Below are 20237 nucleotides of genomic sequence, written 5' to 3'. Positions count from 1 at the left end.
ACTGAGTCAGGTTTGTAGGCCTCCTTGCTCGCACACACTTTTTCAGTTCTGCCTACAAATGTTCTATGGAATTGAGGTCAGGGTTTCGTGATGGCCACTCCAATACCTTGACTTTGTTGCCCTTAAGCCATTTTGCCACAACGTTGGAAGTATGCTTGGGGTCATTGACCATTTGGAAGACCCATTTGCGACCAAGCATTAACTTCCTGACTGATGTCTGAGATGTTGCTTCAAAATATCCACACAATTTTTCACCCTCATGATGCCATCTATTTTGTGAAATACACCAGACCCTCCTGCAGCACCCCCACAACATGATGCTGCCACCTCCATGCTTCACGGTTGGGATGGTGTTCTTCGGGCTTGCAAGCCTCCCCCTTTTTCCTCCAAACATAATGATGGTCATTATGGCCAAACAGTTCTATTTTTGTTTCATCAGACCAGAGGACATTTCTCCAAAACGTACGATCTTTGTCCCCATGTGCAGTTGCAAACTGTACTCTGGCTTTTTTATGGTGGTTTTGGAGCAGTGGCTTCTTCCTTGCTGAGCGGTCTTTCAGGTTATGTCGATATAGGACTAATTTGACTTTGTATATCGATACTTTTGTACCTGTTTCCTCCAGCATCTTCACAAGGTCCTTTGCTGTTGTTCTGGGATTGATTTTTACTTTTCGACCCCAAAATACGTTAATCTCTAGGAGACAGAACACATCTCGGCTGCATGGCCCCATGGTGTTTATACTTGCGTACTATTATTTAAACAGATGAACGTGGTACCTTCAGGCATTTGGAAATTGCTCCCAATGATGAACCAGACTTGTGGAGGTCTACAATTTATTTTCTGAGGTCTTGGCTGATTTCTTCTGATTTTCCCATGATGTCAAGCAAAGAGGCATTGGGTTTGAAGGTAGGCATTGAAATACATCCACAGGTACACCTCCAATTGACTCAAATTATGTAAATTAGCCTATCAGAAGCTTCTAAAGCCATTACATAATTTTCTGGAATTTTCCAAGCTGTTTAAAGGCACAGTCATCTTAATGTATGTAAACTTCTGACCCACTGGAATTGTGATACAGTGAATTATAAGTGAAATAATCTGTCTGTAAACAATTGTTGTAAAAATTATTGCACAAAGTAGATGTCCTAACCGACTTGCCAAAACTATAGTTTGTTAACAAGACATTTGTGGAGTGGTTGAAAAATGAGTTTTAATGACTCCAACCTAAGTGTATGTAAACTTCCAACTTCAACTGTAAATGCAGCACAAAAAATAACAAAGTAGAACAAAAACACACAAGAAATAAGAAGCACACGAGAAAGTAAGAAGCTATAAACAGGGTCAATTCCAATAACATATTTACAATGTGCAGGGATACTGGAGTTATAGAGGTAAAAATGTATAGGGGTAAGGTGACTAGGCATCAGGATATACTTGTACTTGTAACCGAAAGGTTGCAAGATCGAATCCCCAAGGTAACAATCTGTCGTTCTGCCCATGAACAAGGCAGTTAACCCACTGTTCCTAGGCCATCATTGAAAATAAAATACGAATTTGTTCTTTAACTGACTTGCTATGAGGGAAAATAAATATACAGTGAGCTCCAAAAGTATTGGGACAGTGACATTTGTTGGTGTTGTTTTGGCTCGGTACTCCAGCACTTTGGATTTGAAATGATACAATGACTATGAGGTTAAAGTGCAGACTGTCAGCTTTAATTTGTGGGTATTGTCATCCATATCAGGTGAAAGATTTCAAAATTACAGCACAGTTTGTACAAAGTCCCCCATTTTAGGGGACCAAAAGTTTTGAGACAAGTTCACTTATATGTGAGTGAGAAAGTTACAGACTGGGCTGTCCGCACCAACCTCTGTAGGACCATGCAGCCGAGGGCGGTGCTGTTGCCATACCACAGCTGTATAACTTTTTGAGGATTTGAGAGCCCATGCCAAACCTTTTCAACTTCCTGAGGGGGAAGTCATTACAACTAATGACTTATTATGTGTTGAGTTTGAAAAAATAAAACAACGATAACAACATTGGAAAATGCTGCTTATAAAGGGAACGAAACATTATCATTTTAATATGACTTATTAATCATTATTAAACCCAATAATAACAATACTATTTAATTATTTTCATAGTTCAATTAGCCTATACTGTGTTTGCCTAAAGTCGTAATGTGCAATCTGTTTGAACCATAATTATACTTTCACTGGAATGACAGCAGCAACTGTCTGCTCTTCTCCAATGAAAACCAATCTGTTGACTTATGTAGCTAGCTAATTTACCTCGCAGCCTCCTCCCACCACAAGACCAACCCTCAAAATGTAGTGCCTCGTGAAAACGGAGATAGGTATTTAAAACGTTTAAGCAATAGTAGTGGACTCACTATTCATAAACTCGGCAATTTCTGTAACCTGACATCTAACGTTGTTTTCCAAGGACGTGGAGGGGGTTTTCCAGGAAAGGATACATATCGCATCCATTCGAACCACTGCAAGGCAAGCAAGCTACAATTTACAACAAAGTTTACTTTGAGATTCCTGGATATTCTGCATGGTACGTCAGAGTTCTTCTTTAAGCGTTAAACGTTGTGAAACATGTTATACTAGCGTACAGAAAGAAAAGTTACATTAGGCCTACATAGTAATTGTTTTATGAAAATAATGTATGTGTTTATCATCTGCATGTTTTACTGAACATCTCTGGGATAAATAATTGCTGTGTCCCCTCCCCTGCTCACAACCCCGCACTGCAAGGATGCAAAATAGTGCACAGAATATGAACATCCCTGCCGGTCAGCAGAATATGTCTGATATTCTGTGATAGGCTGTATTGTTGCAAGTGACAGAACAAACAATGACATGTTCTTCCAATGCACACACAATAGTTATTCGGATAAACCGTGATGAACTTCAGCATTTTGTTTTCCCTCTTATCAACTTTAATGACGTCCTATGCTTTCCTGACTGAACAACTATCCCAAAAGCTATTTGCAATCGTAAGATTCTGAGTATATTGAAGCTGTCAAGCTCTCAAAACCAAACACGCATGGCCAGTTGCATGGTCCTTGCGCACACCTACAGCTACCCATCACCCCTCGATTAGTGTCAGCATTGTTGCTTTTAATATGCAACTGGTTTATAACTGTTTATAACTAACTAAATTAATAAATATTCACATTGGATAATTGATTTCAATAATTTATTATAACATTGTAAATAGTAAACAGTAATGCAGGCTTATGTATTAGGCTATTTATTTGTGCAACCTGATGTAGACAACATGGTCAGAGGATCACTGGTGGGAAGGAACTTTAACATTACACAACTGACCTGCCAGATATCACACCTTAGTGCTGAACATCACTTTGCTGTATGATTTTGTTTTGTATCTCTGCCTTAAACAACTTCAAGTTGTGTTCCAGTGTGGCATCACTGATGTGAAAGCAAAGCATGATACCAAACTGTCTACAGCAATTTCTGAAAGGATGTGCATTTTTTTTTACCATCATGATTTATACATTTGCAGTATGTACCTATCTTCCTTTAGTTTGAGTTCTCTGTAATTTTTTCAGATTTAGTTCTGCAATTCTGTCATTTTAGGAGCCGTTTTCAGAAACCTTTGATGCATTATAATACTGTTATTGACTTGGTAAAAGTAGATATAACTGTTTACCTTGTTATGATGAAAGAATAGCAGATTTATACAGTAGTATGTCTGATATGGGACAAGTAATAATTAATGTAGTTATAAAACACGAGCTGAAAAAAAGCTTTAGATTACAGATCTGTGTCAGAAAGCTATTTGAATTGCTTTCTAAATACTTGCTTTAGAGATTTCCTAGGAGGATTGTTGTTTGGCAGCCTTGTAGGGCAAGGTAGGCAGAGTCTGGGGCATGATAGGCTATGTTAAGCTTGATGGCAGCTGTAGTGTTGTGCACATTTTTAATAGCTATATATTTGATATCTGGTCTTGTGCCTGTGTTTAGTAGCCGAGGTAAGGGCTTGTACCTTATTCCATGGTGTCAGAAGTAGGGAGACGGGTGAGAGATCTGTAAGTCATGCCTTAGGTGAGGTGAATAAAACACACAAGGTGAGGCTGAGCATAATATGATATCAAATCAAACCTAAAGATGCCCTCAGTCTCAATATCAGTGAATAACTGAACTGACTCAGAGAGAAAGAAAAGCAGGACCAGGGAATATGCATGTTGATATGTACTCAGTTGTTGTGACTCACTCATATAGATCACACATGCTGATGACATTCAAGTGTATGAGCAGAGAGTCTGGCTCTGTGTTTGAGGAGATTGTGTGTGCATATGGATTGACTTACTCAGGGGTCAGTGCACATATGGTTGGGGAGAGTGAGTAGCTCTTCAGTCCCAGTCACTATATTAAGTAATCAGTATGTGTTTGTGTTCACACACAAACATTTACATTCCATTCCAGAGCAACTTACAGTAGTGAGTACATACATTTGTGTACTGGTTTCCCTCAGGGTTTGACCCCACAACCCTGGCATTGCAAGTGCCATGCTCTACCAACTGAGCCACACAGGAGTACACCACACAGGCATGCACACAGGCATGCACACAGGCATGCACACACACACACAGACAGAGAGAGAGAGAGAGAGCTAGTCAATACATGCATCCCTAGTGTGCATCCCTTGCATTGACACGTGGCGTCTCACTTCCACAAGAGGAGATGTGGGGAGGGAAGATTGGTCTCTTCTGGACAAGCACATTGTTTATTATAAACAACAGTAGTTACTCTGCATCATCGGTGTCTTATACAGTTGAGAAACATAACTTTGTTTAGACTGAACAAGCCAGCCTACACTCTTTTTAAAAATGTATTATTATTAGTATTATTTGACCCCTTTTTCTCCCCAATTTCATGGTATCCAATTGGTAGTTACAGTCTTGTCTCATCGCTGCAACTCTCTTATTGACTCGGGAGAGCCGTGCGTCCTCCGAAACACAAACCAGCCAAGCCGCACTACTTCTTGACACAATGCCCACTTAACCCGGAAGCCAGCCGCGCCAATGTGTTGGAGGAAACACCCTACACCTGGCGACCGTGTCAGCGCGCACTGCACCCAGTCCGCCACACAAGTCGCTAGTGCGCAATGGGACAAGGACATCCCTGCCGGCCAAACCCTCCCCTAACCTGGACGACGCTGGGCCAATTGTGCGCCACCCCTTGGGTCACCCGGTCGCGGCTGGATGTGACAGAGCCTGGACTCGAACCAGGATCTCTAGACCACTGCGCTACTCGGGAGGCCAGCCTGGACTCTTAGAAAAAATGGTTCCATAAGTGTTCTTCAGCTGTCCCCATAGAATAACCCTTTTTGGTTCCATGTAGAACCCTCTGTGGAAAGGGTTTTTACATAGAACCCAAAAGGGTTATACCTGGAACCAAAAGGGTTCTACTTTGAACCAAAAAGTGTTCTTATAATTACAACCACAGAACCGTTTTAGGTTCTAGATAGCACCTTTTTTTTCTAAGAGTGTACTTCATTCAGTGAACTATTGAAATGAGAGCAGCCAGATTAGTGTCATTTTAGGTTATGAAGCTTCTCAATTTCTTATTGCAAAAACAGAACTCATATTCTGGATGGGTAGTTGTCCAGATGGACTAAGGAACTGAGAAGAGGTGGTTGGAGACGCTCATTCAGACACATTAGCTGCATTTAATAGGTGATTTATACTTGACCCGGCGTAAGAGTAGCAGAGCATGCAAGTCACTGGTCTCTGGGTGGTTTGCGGCCAGCACTGGACATCCTTCATTAGACAGCTTTTCCCTTTGTTAGATAGGAGGGACTTACAGTGGGGCAAAAAAAGTATTTAGTCAGCCACCAATTGTGCAAGTTCTCCCACTTAAAAAGATGAGAGAGGCCTGTAATTTTCATCATATTCATCATGATGAAAATTACAGGCCTCTCTCGTATTTTTAAGTGGGAGAACTTGCACAATTGATGGCTGACTAAATACTTTTTTGCCCCACTGTATAATAGCCCTTTTTAACACTTTTGATTAATAATTGTAATAATTTTGCATTAGATGTGACTAGGGGCCATATGTATCAAGTGTCTCAGTATAGGAGTGCTAGAATCAGTTTTGCCTTTTAGATTACAATTCACAAGTTTACATGGTTGGGGGACTAATCCTAGATCAGCACTCCTACTCCTAGATGCTTGCTACATACGACCACAGTACTAAATTCATTAATCTCAGTTTATCTTAAGCCCTGAATGCTGATTGGCTGACAGCCGTGCTATACTAGCCCGTATACCATGGGAATGACAAAACAATTATTTTTACTGCTCTAATAATGTTGGTAACCAGTTTATAATAGCAATAAGGCACCTCGGGGGTTTGTGGTATATGGCCAATATACCACGGCTAAGGGCTGTGTCCAGGCACTCTGCGATGCGTTGTGCCTAAGAACAGCCCTTAGCCGTGGCATATTGGCCATATACCACACCCCTCGTGCCTTATTGCTTAAGTAAACAATTCTGCCTCGTTTCCTGGATTCAGGATAAGGCTGCTGCGCTTTGGAAACCATGTTGCATTTACGGTCCCTCCTACGCTGCAATAGTGTAGAGTACCTAATAGCTACTTATTATGTTCAGTCTGGGGTCTGCAGTGTCTCTAATGGGTTTTCCAGACCAGCTTGGAGTGAAATGGAAGCTCTGCTTGGACGGACGGCTAGAGTTAAAAGAGAAGTCACATGAGGTGATCCTACTGTTGCAGCAACAAAAAGTCAGTCAGTTTCTTGCATCAGTTTGAATCAGGGGAGAACGACTGCCCTCTCATTGAAGTTGCGGTAGTTCAAGGCCGACCGTGGTACTGTAGGCATTGTTAGCAGCAAACAGGATCCCCCATTATAGTGAATGGAAAAATCAGTATATACACATGTCAGTATATACACACAAAAGTGCTTTATTTGTTTTGTGAAACCTAAACCTCAATAGAACTAATATGAGCTGGCAGAGTGAAAAATGGCTTAAAATATAGCCAGTTTTTTTCGTGATTACTTCAAAACTACGGCAAGCAGTTGGGGCAGATGGTAATATTATGAGACTGGGCTCCACGGCGGATGCAATGAACTAGTTTTTATCAGAATTTTTTTTTTTTTTTTTTTAAGTTCATGTGTCCAGCCTACTGGTGGCATGCCTGGTGGGGTAAGTGTGTGTGTGTCAGTGCTTTGTGTAAGTTGACTAGGAAAACAATGTGGAATTTCCAACACATTAATGTTTCTTATAAAAACAAGAAGCGATGCAGTCAGTCTTCCCTCATCTCCTAGCTAGCCTGCAACGCCACTTCCTGGAGTAGCTCAAACTGCGAATGTTATGTCTCCACGAGATGCCATCTTAACTTACTTAATTTGGCTTCAATGCGCTATTGAGTCTTCACATAGCCTTAACCTTGTTCGCAACACCTGCAAAACAAAGGTCATGTGATTTGGAAGAATGCCCCTCTCCCTACAGGTGTGATTACTACCTCTGAGGGTTTAGAGCTTGAGGTAGTCACCTCATACAAGTACTTGGGAGTATGGCTAGACGGTACACTGTCCTTCTCTCAGCACATATCAAAGCTGCAGGCTAAAGTTAAATCTAGACTTGGTTTCCTCTATCTTAATCGCTCCTCTTTCACCCCAGCTGCCAAACTAACCCTGATTCAGATGACCATCCTACCCATGCTAAATTACAGAGATGTAATTTATAGATCAGCAGGTAAGGATGCTCTCGAGCGGCAAGATGTTCTTTACCATTCGGCCTTCAGATTTGCCACCAATGCTCCTTATAGGACAAGTCACTGCACTCCGTTTACTATCTCCGTTTACTATCTATCTCTGTATACCCGTCGCAAGACCCACTGGTTGATGCTTATTTATAAAACCCTCTTAGGCCTCACTCTCCCCTATCTGAGATATCTACTGCACCCCTCATCCTCCACATACAACATCCGTTCTGCCAGTCACATTCTGTTAAAGGTCCTCAAAGCACACACATCCCTGGTCGCTCGTCTTTTCAGTTTGCTGCAGCTAGCAACTGGATCGAGCTGCAACAAACACTCAACTGAACAGTTTTATCTCCATTTCTTAATTGAAAGACTCAATCATGAACACTCTTACTGACAGTTGTGGCTGCTTTGTATGATGTATTGTTATCTCTACCTTCTTGCCCTTTGTGCTGTTGTCTGTGCCCAATAATGTTTGTACCATGTTTTGTGCTGCTACCATGTTGTGTTGCTACCATGTTGTGTTGTCATGTTGCTGCCATGCTATGTTGTTGTCTTAGGTCTCTCTTTATTTAGTGTTGTGTTGTCTCTATTGTCGTGATGTGTTTTGTCCTATATTTTAAAAATTTTATTTTTGATTTTTTTAAATCCCAGCCCCCGTCCTCACGGGAGGAATTTTGCCCTTTGGTAGGCCACCATTATAATAAAAATGTGTTCTTAACTGACTTGCCTTGCTAAATAAATAAAATAAACATAGGAATTCATGGTGTCACGTGATCGAAGGCTTTGTCCATTCATAATGTAAACAGTCATTGGTTTGAATCCATAGTCCAGACCGATGCAATAACCCTTAGACTGGTTGATTTGACACTTTCATGATAGGCTAGGCCAGTTCTTTTTGTCTCCTGGAAACAATTAGGCCTAATGAACGTGCTTCTGAACCCACTGTGTCTCAACCATCAATCTAAACTCCGGAAGGAAGCAAAAACACTTCAGCACTTTCTCTCATTTCACTCTTCTTGCTCAAGACCACAATCGGTTTCCACTCTGTACTCTGTGTGGTCGCAACACCGTTTAGATCTGGCCTGAACGCTCTGAATTATATCATGTCATTTAGCTTCCCTTTGATATGGAATTTGGCCTATAGTGGAGAATGGAGGGATAGAGTTTACCTCCACTTATGAAAGGGGAAGGGGGGCGTTGGGAAAGGGTCCATCAAATCAAAAAGAGATGGCACTAGCCCCGCGCGCTGCAGTGTAATATTTGTTGTGATCATCCAAAACGACTTTCCAGTCCACACAGCTGCCAGGGTCTGAAAGGCCCTTTGTTCCAGCAGCTGTTTGCACTGTGGAGCTCAGTGATGCACCTTAGCCCGCCTCAGTTCTCATCAGCCCTCGGCTCCCTCTGTCGATGCACCTTAGCCCTCCTCTGTCGATGCACCTTAGCTCTCCTTCCATCTCTTAGGCCTCTATCCACTCCATGCTTCAGAGCACTGCAAAGCACCTTAGGTTGATGATCCTACCGATTCTCGACTTCGGCAGTCTATCACAGTGCCATCCGTTTTGTCACCAAAGCCCCATATACCACCCACCACTGCGACCTGTATGCTCTCGTCGGCTAGCCCTCACTACATATTCGTCGCCAGACCCACTGGCTCCAGGTCGTCTATAAGTCTTTGCTAGGTAAAGCTCCATCTTACCTCAGCTAACTGGTCACGATAACAACACCCACCCATAGCACTCGCTCCAGCAGGTACAGTGGGGAGAACAAGTATTTGATACACTGCCGATTTTGCAGGTTTTCCTACTTACAAAGCATGTAGAGGTCGGTAATTTTTATCATAGGTACACTTCAACTGTGAGAGACATACATAGATCAAGACTGGGCACCGTGTATTCCGTGTTGGCCCTCAACAATGTGAGAGCATACAGAGAGAGGACACCACAATAGTGCTGGCATCTGGCCTGTCAGGACTCTCTGCATTGGGTTCATAATCTGAACGGCCATGCTGCGGTGGTGCATTCCTGTGTGTGCTGCGTTACTGCTCTATTGTTCAGAGAATCCTTTTCTTTTGTAGGGTAATCCTAACAACTCAATGAGCTATGAAAAATCCCTTTCCCTGTTCTAACTGACTAATGCTGTGATAGTGATACTTAGGCAGGCTTACTGTTCACTTATCATTCCACAAATTATTTAAATGTCTTTTAAAGGTGCACTATGCAGAAATCGTGTCGCCATTTCCTGGTTGCTAAAATTCGAATAGTTTGTCTAATTTCAGTTTGTGACAACATAAGCAAGTATAGTGTCGAGAACCATTTATTCCATCTACAAATATTGCATTCAACTGTTTGAAGCTGTTTTACAAAACCGAAAGTAAAAGACACCAAAATGAATCTTAAGAATGGGAAGCATAGAAATAGTGAAGTGGTTGTAATTTTTATCATGTAGGATATGTGTATATTAGAAATTCCTCACATGTGACTCGTAATAAGACTAAGCAATTATCCTATTAAAATGTTTATCTGACTCCATAAAGATCATTCAAATATACGCAAGCATTAGGCAATGAGTTGAAGTTGACTAGCAAGAATTGGTCTGAGAATTGTCCGTATCAAAGGCAGATATTTAATTAACATTGTACAATGAATGGATTACCTTACATGGCAAATCATGAACAAAGAGAAGCCTAGGAAATTAGAATGAATCATGCAACCTTCCTCCATGGAATGGAAATGTAACCTTTCTACCAGCCAAGACCAGCCACCATTGACCAATCAAACGATACCACGTTTACAGTGTAACCTGACCACCAAGGCCCAATCTCCACAGGGTGTCACAGCATTTAAAGGTTTGTCTGGGGAATGAGACCATGAGACAGAATTCCTGAGAGGACAATAAAATTCCTTTGAGAGTAATTTAGAGTTCACCCTGTACAGATACACGTTACCACAGAGATCATACATCCATATAGATAGCATCAGAGTTATCCTCAGTGAACACGTTTTGGATCGATACCAAACATGGATAATTTAGTATTATTCTATCACACTCAATAGTCAGTCCTCTGGATACTTTAACAGAGAGATACATTTTGACCCCTCAGAGGGGGGAAGGGTTGACTAGTCCTTTGGCATGGTCCTTTGTCTTCCTTGTGCTCCTGGACCATTTGCCATGCAACTCCAGGTGTCAGAGAGCACATCAATTAGGGCTGAGCCTACAATAGCACACATAGAACAGACCTACCGCTTCTTAGGCTTGCTTTCAATAACAATGACACATCTATCATTTACATTGCTATGTGAATTTGGTCAGGTCACTCAAAAAGTTACATATTGCAGCTTTAAAACTAAAAAGTAAAATCTGGCCATCATCTGTTGGAAAAAACAAACAGTTTCACCAAAATATAACTGAATAACAACAAAGCCTGTCACCATGTTGAAAAATGTCCCGGATAAATGTTTTATCTCTCCTGGTACCCTAGTGTATGTGCCGTAGCCAACTTTTCTATAGTTGTCAAGCCATGCACATCTTTGGCATGCCAACAAACGGGCACAGAGAGCAGTTGGCTAAAGCTCAAACAGAATTGACCACCAGGCTAATTCTGATGCCTTTTTTTAAAGACTGATTTGACGTGGGGTTGTTGCGTTGTTATAACTGTTTTTGACAAATCAAAGCGTTGAGTTGTAAAAGGTTGAAAAATAACTACAGTATATAAACATTTAATTAAACATAATGGTAAAAAGACAGACGTTTTTAATGAATGATATTATGTTTTATCAGGACATTATATGATCCATTGATTTTGGAGTATTTCTTTTTATTGTGTTAAGATGAGGAAGCAATAGGAATGGAATGAATGCTGTTCCCTGTTTTGGAGGTTGGCTAACATGGTCTGTGGTCTATAGCCTGGTCAAGTTAAAAAGTTCAGCTATGGTCATGCTGATTAGCAGCAAAATCGACCCCACTTGCACTAAGCAGCTTAACCCGGACCCTGCTGGAGGATCCAGTCTTTCCCAACGATCTCAATTAAACTGGGTGAATTACCCCACCCACCCCATAACATGTTCAGAAAACAGTGTTTTCACACCTACTGGCCACCCACCCAGCCATACCTCAACCCTCAGATACCCCTCTTTGACTGACCGTGCATGGGCTGTGGTGGGGTAGGTGGGTGGCCGGTATGGGTACCAAGAACAAGGATCCTAAAAACTCACATGATGTCTAATTAGCCCTATGAGATTAATCCTCCTGATCTCCTAGGCGCTGTCTCCCCTCTCTCCTGTCTTTTCTCATCAGTTCCACAGGGAACTAGATCCTAATGCCCCTTCTGGTACTTACCACGTCTGCGTCCCAAATGGAAGCCTATATAGTGTACTACTTTTGATCAGGGCCCATAGGGCTACGGTCAAAAGTAGTGCACTAAGCAGGGAATAGGGTGCCATTTGGAATTTACACTCTGTCTTACTATTTGGCCATGCTAAACGGTTAGCCACCATGTTTCTCTGTCTCACTCTCTCTCTCTACTCCTGTTCTTTGCAGCAGGAGATCCTGTGAGGTTTCTCTCTACTGACTGACTGTGTGGTGGTAGAAGGGTTGTCCTTGTGAAGAACCAGGAGGAAGGAAGGCCGTCCAGTGGATACATCCTGTCCTCTTCTGGATAAGCTGTAGGCCAGTTCTACTACAGTATAACTGCAGCATTATGATGCCAGACAGACCCATTTTACCCCTGTTTCTCCTGGCGTTCTGCTGCTCAGCATTTGCAGGTAAGTCATCTTTGGCTGCTTATATATCTGTAGACATAGGGATTTTTGAATGATATATTATTATAGGCTATATTTTTTAATACAAAGAATAAAGGCTTTTGGTAATAGAGTAGCAATACATGGAAATGGAAACTGTATGTTTAGTGCTAGATGATTTCTATGTGAGTAGAGTGAGTAGTCAATGTATGCTCTTATATATTGAGTCTTCACTGTGGAAGGCAGCAGTGGAATCACTCTTACGAACTGGAAGCACACTTTGCACTCCGGGCCTTGTCAGGGCGAGCCTGGTGTTGCCTGTTTTTTCAGGCAAGAGAATCACAGAATTCTCCCAGCAGGCAGGCCTCCCCAGAGCAGAGATTGGTTGTTGGAGCTCTGATACAGAGGCAAGTTTGTGGCAGGGTTGAGGCAGGGTTGAGGCAGGGTTGTGGCAGGGTTGAAACAGGGCTGAGGCAGAAAAAAAGTGCTGACAGCTTCGACCTCATAGCAGGTCTAGAAGGCCTCCATAATGCCTCCACACACATCTGCCAGATTGATTGGAATGAGATTCAGGTGAAGCCAAAAGCACTTACAGCTACTTGGTAAGGCAGACTGCAGAGATAGGAGAGAAGAAAACAACAACACTCAAACAAACAAATAAGATAAAGCCTCCTGAAAACCTGTGGTTATGTGACAGGCTTTCAGATTTTGAAGACTCAGTCTGCTTATCAACATTGGGTACCACTTTAAATAAACTTCATAACCCCCTTGTAAGACCAATGTAGATGCTTCAGAAGTCATTCATAAGCAAATGGGTGTAGTTCCCTTTTATATCACCCTTTATGGAGCATGATTATGATAAATGATTTGTGATGCATTTTTTTACCTTTATTTAACTAGGCAAGTCAGTTAAGAACAAACACTTATTTTCAATGACGGCCTAGGAACAGTGGGTTAACTACCTTGTTCATGGGCAGCAAGACAGATTTATATCTTGTCAGCTTGGGGATTCAATCTTCCAACCTTTCGGTTACTAGTCCAATAGCTCTAACCCCTAGGCTACCTGCCACCACATTTACAGTGCATTCGGAAAGTATTCAGACCCCATGACTTTTCCCACAATTTGTTACATTACAGCCTTATTCTAAAATGGATGAAATTGTTTCCCCCCTCATCAATCTGCATACAATACACCATAATGACAATGCAAGAACAGGTTTTTAGAATTTTGAGCAAATGTATTACAAATAAAACAAGTATTCAGCCCCTTTACTCAGTCATATGTTTTTATTTTTATTTATATTTTTTGTTCACATTTTTTGTATTTAAAAAAAATATATATATATATTTGTATTTTTTTTAACCCCTCTTCGGAGGACTAATATCGTAGTTTTTCTTTACAGCTTTTTTGCTACATATTTTTGCTACATACATTTTACCTATACATTTTACATATACATTTTACATATAAACTCTGCAAAAAAGAAACTGTCCTTTTTCAGGACCCTGTCTTTCAAAGATAATTCGTAAAAATCCAAATAACTTCACAGCTCTTCATTGTAAAGGGTTTAAACACTGTTTCCCATGCTTGTTCAATGAACCATAAACAATTAATGAACATGCACTTGTGGAACGGTCATTAAGACACTAACAGCTTACAGACGGTAGGCAATTAAGGTCACAGTTATTTAAGAAAACTTAGGACACTAAAGAGGCCTGTCTACTGACTCTGAAAAACACCCAAATTAAGATTCCCAGGGTCCCTGTTCATCTGGTTGACCGTGCCATTGGCATGCTGCAAGGAGGCATATGGACTGCAGATGTGGCCAGGGAAATAAATTGCAATGTCCGTACTGTGAGAGGCCTAATACAGCTACAGGGGGACAAGACGGACATCTGATCGTCCTCACAGTGGCAGACCACGTATAACAACACCTGCACAGGATCGGTAAATCCGAACATCACACCTGCGGGACAGGTACAGGATGGCAACAACAACTGCCCGAGTTACACTAGGAATGCCCAATCCCTCCATCAGTGCTCAGACTGTCCGCGAGAGGCTGGACTGAGGGCTTGAAGGCCTGTTGTAAGGCAGTTCCTCACCAAACATCACCGGCAACAACGTCGCCAATGGGCACAAACCCACCGTCGCTGGACCAGACAGGACTGGCAAAAAGTGCTCTTCACTGACGAGATGCGGTTTTGTCTCACCAAGGATGATGGTCGGATTCATGTTTATTGTCGAAGGAATGAGCGTTACCCCGAGGCCTGTACTCTGGAACGGGATCAATTTGGAGATGGTGGATGGTCCGTCATCATCTGGGGCGGTGTGTCACAGCATCATCAGACTGAGCTTGTTGTCATTGCAGGCAATCTCAATGCTGTGCGTTACAGGGAAGACATCCTCCTCCCTCATGTGGTACCCTTCCTGCCAACTCATCCTGACATGACCCACCAGCATGACAATGCCACCAGCCATACTGCTCGTTCTGTGCATGATTTCCTGCAAGACAGGAATGTCAGTGTTCTGCCATGGCCAGCGAAGAGCCCGGATCTCAATCCCATTGAGCACGTCTGGGACCTGTTGGATTGGAGGGTGAGGGCTAGGGCCATTCCCCCCAGAAATGTCCGGGAACTTGAAGGTGCCTTGGTGGAAGAGTAGGGTAACATCTCACAGAAAGAACTGGCAAATCTGGTGCAGTCCATGAGGAGGAGATGCACTGCAGTACTTATTGCAGCTGGTGGCCACAACAGATACTGACTGTTAGTTTTGATTTGGACCCCCCCCCTTGTTCAGGGACACATTATTCCATTTCTGTTAGTCACATGTCTGTGGAACTTGTTCAGTTTATGTCTCAGATGTTGAATCTTGTTATGTTCATACAAATATTTACACATGTTAAGTTTGCTGAAAATGAACGCAGTTGACAGTGAGAGGACTTTTCTTTTTTTGCTGAGTTTATATTTGACATACATGATACTTTTATATATAACAACAATACTTGACCAAACAAACTCTTTAATCACAACCTTCAGCAACTCTCAGCCCATCCCAGCTATCACTATAGACCGCCCTTGTTTGGTTTCCATGTGCCATAAGTATATTTTAAATTGTGCTGTGATGTTTTACAAAATGTTTGAATCTTTCTAATCGTATATTATCCACAGATAATGAGCTAAAGATGAAAACCTTTCCTTTGAGTATTATTATATTACTTATTGATTGGTTATGACTTTCCAGATCACCGTTTACTCAGTACTTTGTTGAAGCACCTTTGGCAGCGATTACAGCCTTGAGTCTTCTTGGGTTTGACTCTACAAGCTTGGCACACCTGTATGTGGGGAGTTTCTCCCATTTTCTGCAGATCTTCTCAAGCCCTGTCAGGTTGGATGGGGAGCGTTGCTGCACAGCTATTTTCAGGTCTCTCCAGAGATGTTCGATCGGGTTCAAGTCCGGGCTTTGGTTGGGCCACTCAAGGACATTCAGAGACTTGTCCCAAAGCCACTCATGCTTTGTCTTGGCTGTTTGCTTAGGGTCGCTGTCCTGTTGAAATGGGAACCTTCGCCGGAGTCTGAGGTCCTGAGCAGGTTTTCATCAAGGATCTCTCTGTACTTTGCTCTCTGTACTTTGCTCCGTTCATTTTTCCCTCGATCCTGACTAGTCTCCCAGCCCCTGCCTCTGAAAAACATCCCCACAGCATGCTGCTACCACCACCATGCTTCACCGTAGAGATGGTACCAGGTTTCCTACATATGTGACGCTTGGTATTCAGGCCATAGAGTTCAATCTTGGTTTCATCAGACCAGAGAATCTTTTGTTTCATGGTCTGAGAGAGTCTTCAGGTGCTTTTATAGCAAACTCCAAGCGGGCTGTCATTAGCCTTTTATTGGACAAACATTGCTCAGTTTGTCCAGGCAGCCAGCTCTTGATTTAAGGTTATTTTTTTAAATGTTATTATTTCCATTCCATTTCCACAAATTATTATTTACAATGACGGAAGAGTCTTGGAGGTTCCAAAATTCTTCCATTTAAGAATGATGGAAACCATTGTGTTCTTGGGGAACTTCAACTTTACTGCAGAAATGTTCTGGTACCCTTCCCCAGATCTGTGCCTCGACACAATCCTGTCTCGGAGCTCTACGGACATTTCCTTCGACCTAATGGCTTGGTTTTTGCTCTGACATGCTCTGTCAACTGTGGGACCTTTTATAAACAGGTGTGTGCCTTTCCAAATCATGTCCAATCAATTGAATTTACCACAGGTGGACTCCAATCAAGTTGTAAAAACATCTCAAGGATGATCAATGAAAACAGGATGTACCTGAGCTCAATCTCGAGTCTCATTGTCTCAAAGGGTGTGAATTGTTATGTAAATAAGGTATTTCTGTTTTTAATTGTAATACATTTCTAAAAACACGTTTTCACTTTGTCATTATGGGGTATTGTGTGCAGATTGCTGAGGGATTTATTTTTTTAATCAATTTTAGAATAAGGCTGTAACGTAACAAAATGTGGAAAAAGTCAAGGGGTCTGAATACTTTCCGAAGTCACTGTATGTAGTGTTTATCTAGACCTTTGAATCCTGTAAATCAGGGATCATTAACTACAGTAGATTCAGCCGAGGGTTAATTTTTTTCTTGAGCGGATGGTCAGGGGCCCTGAACATGATTTCAAATCATGTGTATACTGCAAATTGACCACAAGAAGCCCAAACAGACATAATATTTGATTAAAACATAATAATTTCAAACCTTGATTACATTTTATACAATCACGTGTCTCTCCATTATACGTGGGAATAATTGGAATAACAGATTTCCAAAATGTATGCCAGCAATGATTTAAAAATATAAATATATATATACACAACATTTTATTTAACCTTTATTTAACTAGGCAAGTCAGTTAAGAACAAATTCATATTTACAATGACGGCCTACATTACCAAAAGTATGTGGACACCTGCTTGACAAACATCTCATTCCAAAATCATGGGCATTAATATGGAGTTGGTCCCACCTTTGCTGCTATAACAGCCTCTTCTGGGAAGGCTTTCCACTAGATGTTGTAACATTGCTGCGGGGACTTGCTTCCATTCAGCCACAAGAGCATATGTGAGATTGGGCACTGATTTTGGGCGGTTCGGCTGGCCCGCAGTCGGCATTCCAATTCATCCCAAAGGTGTTCGATGGGGTTGAGGTTAGGGATTGCGCATGGTAACCTTAGGCTTTTGTGCGCCTGCTTGGCCATGGAAACCCATTTCGTGAAGCTCCCGACGAACAGTTATTGTGCTGAAGTTGCTTCCAGAGGCTGTTTGGAACTCGGTAGTGAGTGTTGCAATTTAGGACAGACTATGTTCACGCTACGTGCTTCAGCACTCGGCGGCCCCACTCTAAGAGCTTGTGTGGCCTACCACTTTGCGGCTGAGCTGTTGTTCCTCCTAGACGTTTCCACTTCACACTAACAACACTTATAGTTGACCGAGGCATCTCTAGCAGGGCAGAAATTTGACAAACTGACTTGTTGGAAAGGTGGCATCCTATGACGGTGCCACGTTGAACATCTCTGAGCTCTTCAGTAAGGCCATTCTACTGCCATTGTTTGTCTATGGAGATTACATGGTGTTGTGCTCAATTTTATACACCTGTCAGCAACAGGTGTGGCTAAAATAGCCAAATCCACTAATTTGAAGGGGTGCTCACTTGCTTTAGGATATATAGAATATACTGTATATTTTTGCTCAGAAAACTTGGGGGGCCAAATAAATCCACCCGCGGACCAAATTCCGAAGTTGGGGAACCCTGCTGTAAATGACTTAATCCCGAAGTGTGACTCAACATAGAAAATATTTTTCCTTCATTGTGAGTGCCTGAAGTGGAACGTTTTTATAATGACCATCTTTACCACCTCAGCTTTGGCTGCAGTCTTTGCACTATTTTCTTTAGGCAGTTACCACTCTCTCTAGAGACTTGATGTTAACTATACTACAAAAAAAGCAGTCCAGGCTGGATCTGCTGTGAGTGGAGGAAATGCTATCTCTCCTACGTTGACACAATGAGCTCACGCATTATATTTTCCAATTCTACCATATGCACTCTGCTGTCAGCATTGCTGCATGTCCCAATACACCTCCACCTCTCCGCATACACACTCAAACACCTGCCAGATTGACTTAGTGTTTAAACATACCACACTATCTAATAGATGGCCATCACATTGTATATAGTAGTATATCTTAGATTATGTCTTCATCGTCATCAGGTGTAGTGTTTCCTAGTTACATGAGTAATATTTGTGAAGTCGTGTAAGTGTGAATATCCTACTGATGAAAGACGTTACTCAGTAATTCGGCCAATTAAGTGGTGTTAAGATGTGACAAGCCTTGTGCTCAAGCGTGTGCCAAAAAAACCTGAATGTGACTCTGAAATATCACTGAAAAGACTATGAAACAAATAGAGATTCAAAGATAACATATGACATTCACAAAAGAGGTAAATAAGAGAACGGGAACTTTGCATCTTTGTTTTTGTTACACCTTCCAGCTTCTCTCAGTCCTTCTGAAGTCTCATCAAATACGACCAGCGATCTCGCTCCCTCTCTTTCAGTCAAGCTACGGTGTCTGAGTAAATCAAATCAAATCAAATGTATTTATATAACCCTTCGTACATCAGCTGATATCTCAAAGTGCTGTACAGAAACCCAGCCTAAAACCCCAAACAGCAAGCAATGCAGGTGTTGAAGCACATTGGCTAGGAAAAACTCCCTAGAAAGGCCAAAACCTAGGAAGAAACCTAGAGAGGAACCAGGCTATGAGGGGTGGCCAGTCCTCTTCTGGCTGTGCCGGGTGGAGATTATAACAGAACATGGCCAAGATTTTCAAATGTTCATAAATGACCAGCATGGTCAAATAATAGGTCTGGGACAGGTAGCACGTCCGGTGAACAGGTCAGGATTCCATAGCCGCAGGCAGAACAGTTGAAACTGGAGCAGCAGCACGGCCAGGTGGACTGCGGACAGCAAGGAGTCATCATGCCAGGTAGTCCTGAGGCATGGCCCTAGGGCTCAGGTCCTCCGAGAGAGAGAAAGAAAGAGAGAAAGAAAGAATTAGAGAGAGCATACTTAAATTCACACAGGACACCGGATAAGATAAGCCCCCCGAACACATAAACTACTGCAGCATAAATACTGGAGGCTGAGACAGGAGGGGTCAGGAGACACTGTGGCCCCATCCGATGATACCCCAGGACAGGGCCAAAAAGGAAGGATATAACCCCACCCACTTTGCCAAAGCACAGCCCCCACACCACTAGAGGGATATCTTAAACCACCAACTTACCATCCTGAGACAAGGCCGAATATAGCCCACAAAGATCTCCGCCACAGCACAACCCAAGGGGGGGCGCCAACCCAGACAGGAAGATCACATCAGTGACTCAACCCACTCAAGTGACATACCCCTCTTAGGGACGGCATAAAAGAGCACCAGTAAGCCAGTGACTCAGACCCTGTAATAGGGTTAGAGGCAGAGAATCCCAGTGGAAAGAGGGGAACCGGCCAGGCAGAGATAGCAAGGGCGGTTCGTTGCTCCAGAGCCTTTCCGTTCACCTTCACACTCCTGGGCCAGACTACACTCAATCAAATGACCCACTGAAGAGACGAGTCTTCAGTAAAGACTTAAAGGTTGAGACCGAGTTTGCGTCTCTCAAATGGGTAGGCAGACCATTCCATAAAAATTAAGCTC

The 20237-nt window shown here is 42.4% G+C and overlaps 1 protein-coding gene across 2 annotated transcripts in view; it reads left to right on the top strand.

Annotated features, from left to right (window-relative positions):
• The first annotated feature begins 2317 nt into the window (after nucleotides 1–2317).
• LOC110524600 (transforming growth factor beta receptor type 3) overlaps nucleotides 2318–20237 on the top strand; it is a 126006-nt gene continuing 108086 nt past the window's right edge. Inside the window, exons 1-2 of one of the 2 annotated variants that reach the window (XM_021604413.2) lie at nucleotides 2318–2563; nucleotides 12299–12519. In XM_021604413.2, coding sequence (XP_021460088.2) covers nucleotides 12456–12519 — 64 coding nt within the window. In that variant the 5' untranslated portion in view covers nucleotides 2318–2563; nucleotides 12299–12455. Of the gene's footprint in view, nucleotides 2564–12295; nucleotides 12520–20237 lie in introns of both variants that reach the window. The other variant, XM_021604412.2, reaches the window with a different exon arrangement.

This window comes from Oncorhynchus mykiss, chromosome 5 (genome assembly GCF_013265735.2).
Source record: "Oncorhynchus mykiss isolate Arlee chromosome 5, USDA_OmykA_1.1, whole genome shotgun sequence".
In the NCBI taxonomy this organism is placed as follows: Eukaryota; Metazoa; Chordata; class Actinopteri; order Salmoniformes; family Salmonidae; genus Oncorhynchus; species Oncorhynchus mykiss.
The sequence above is the reverse complement of the archived record's forward strand: the minus strand, read 5'-3'. Positions and strand labels throughout refer to the sequence as shown.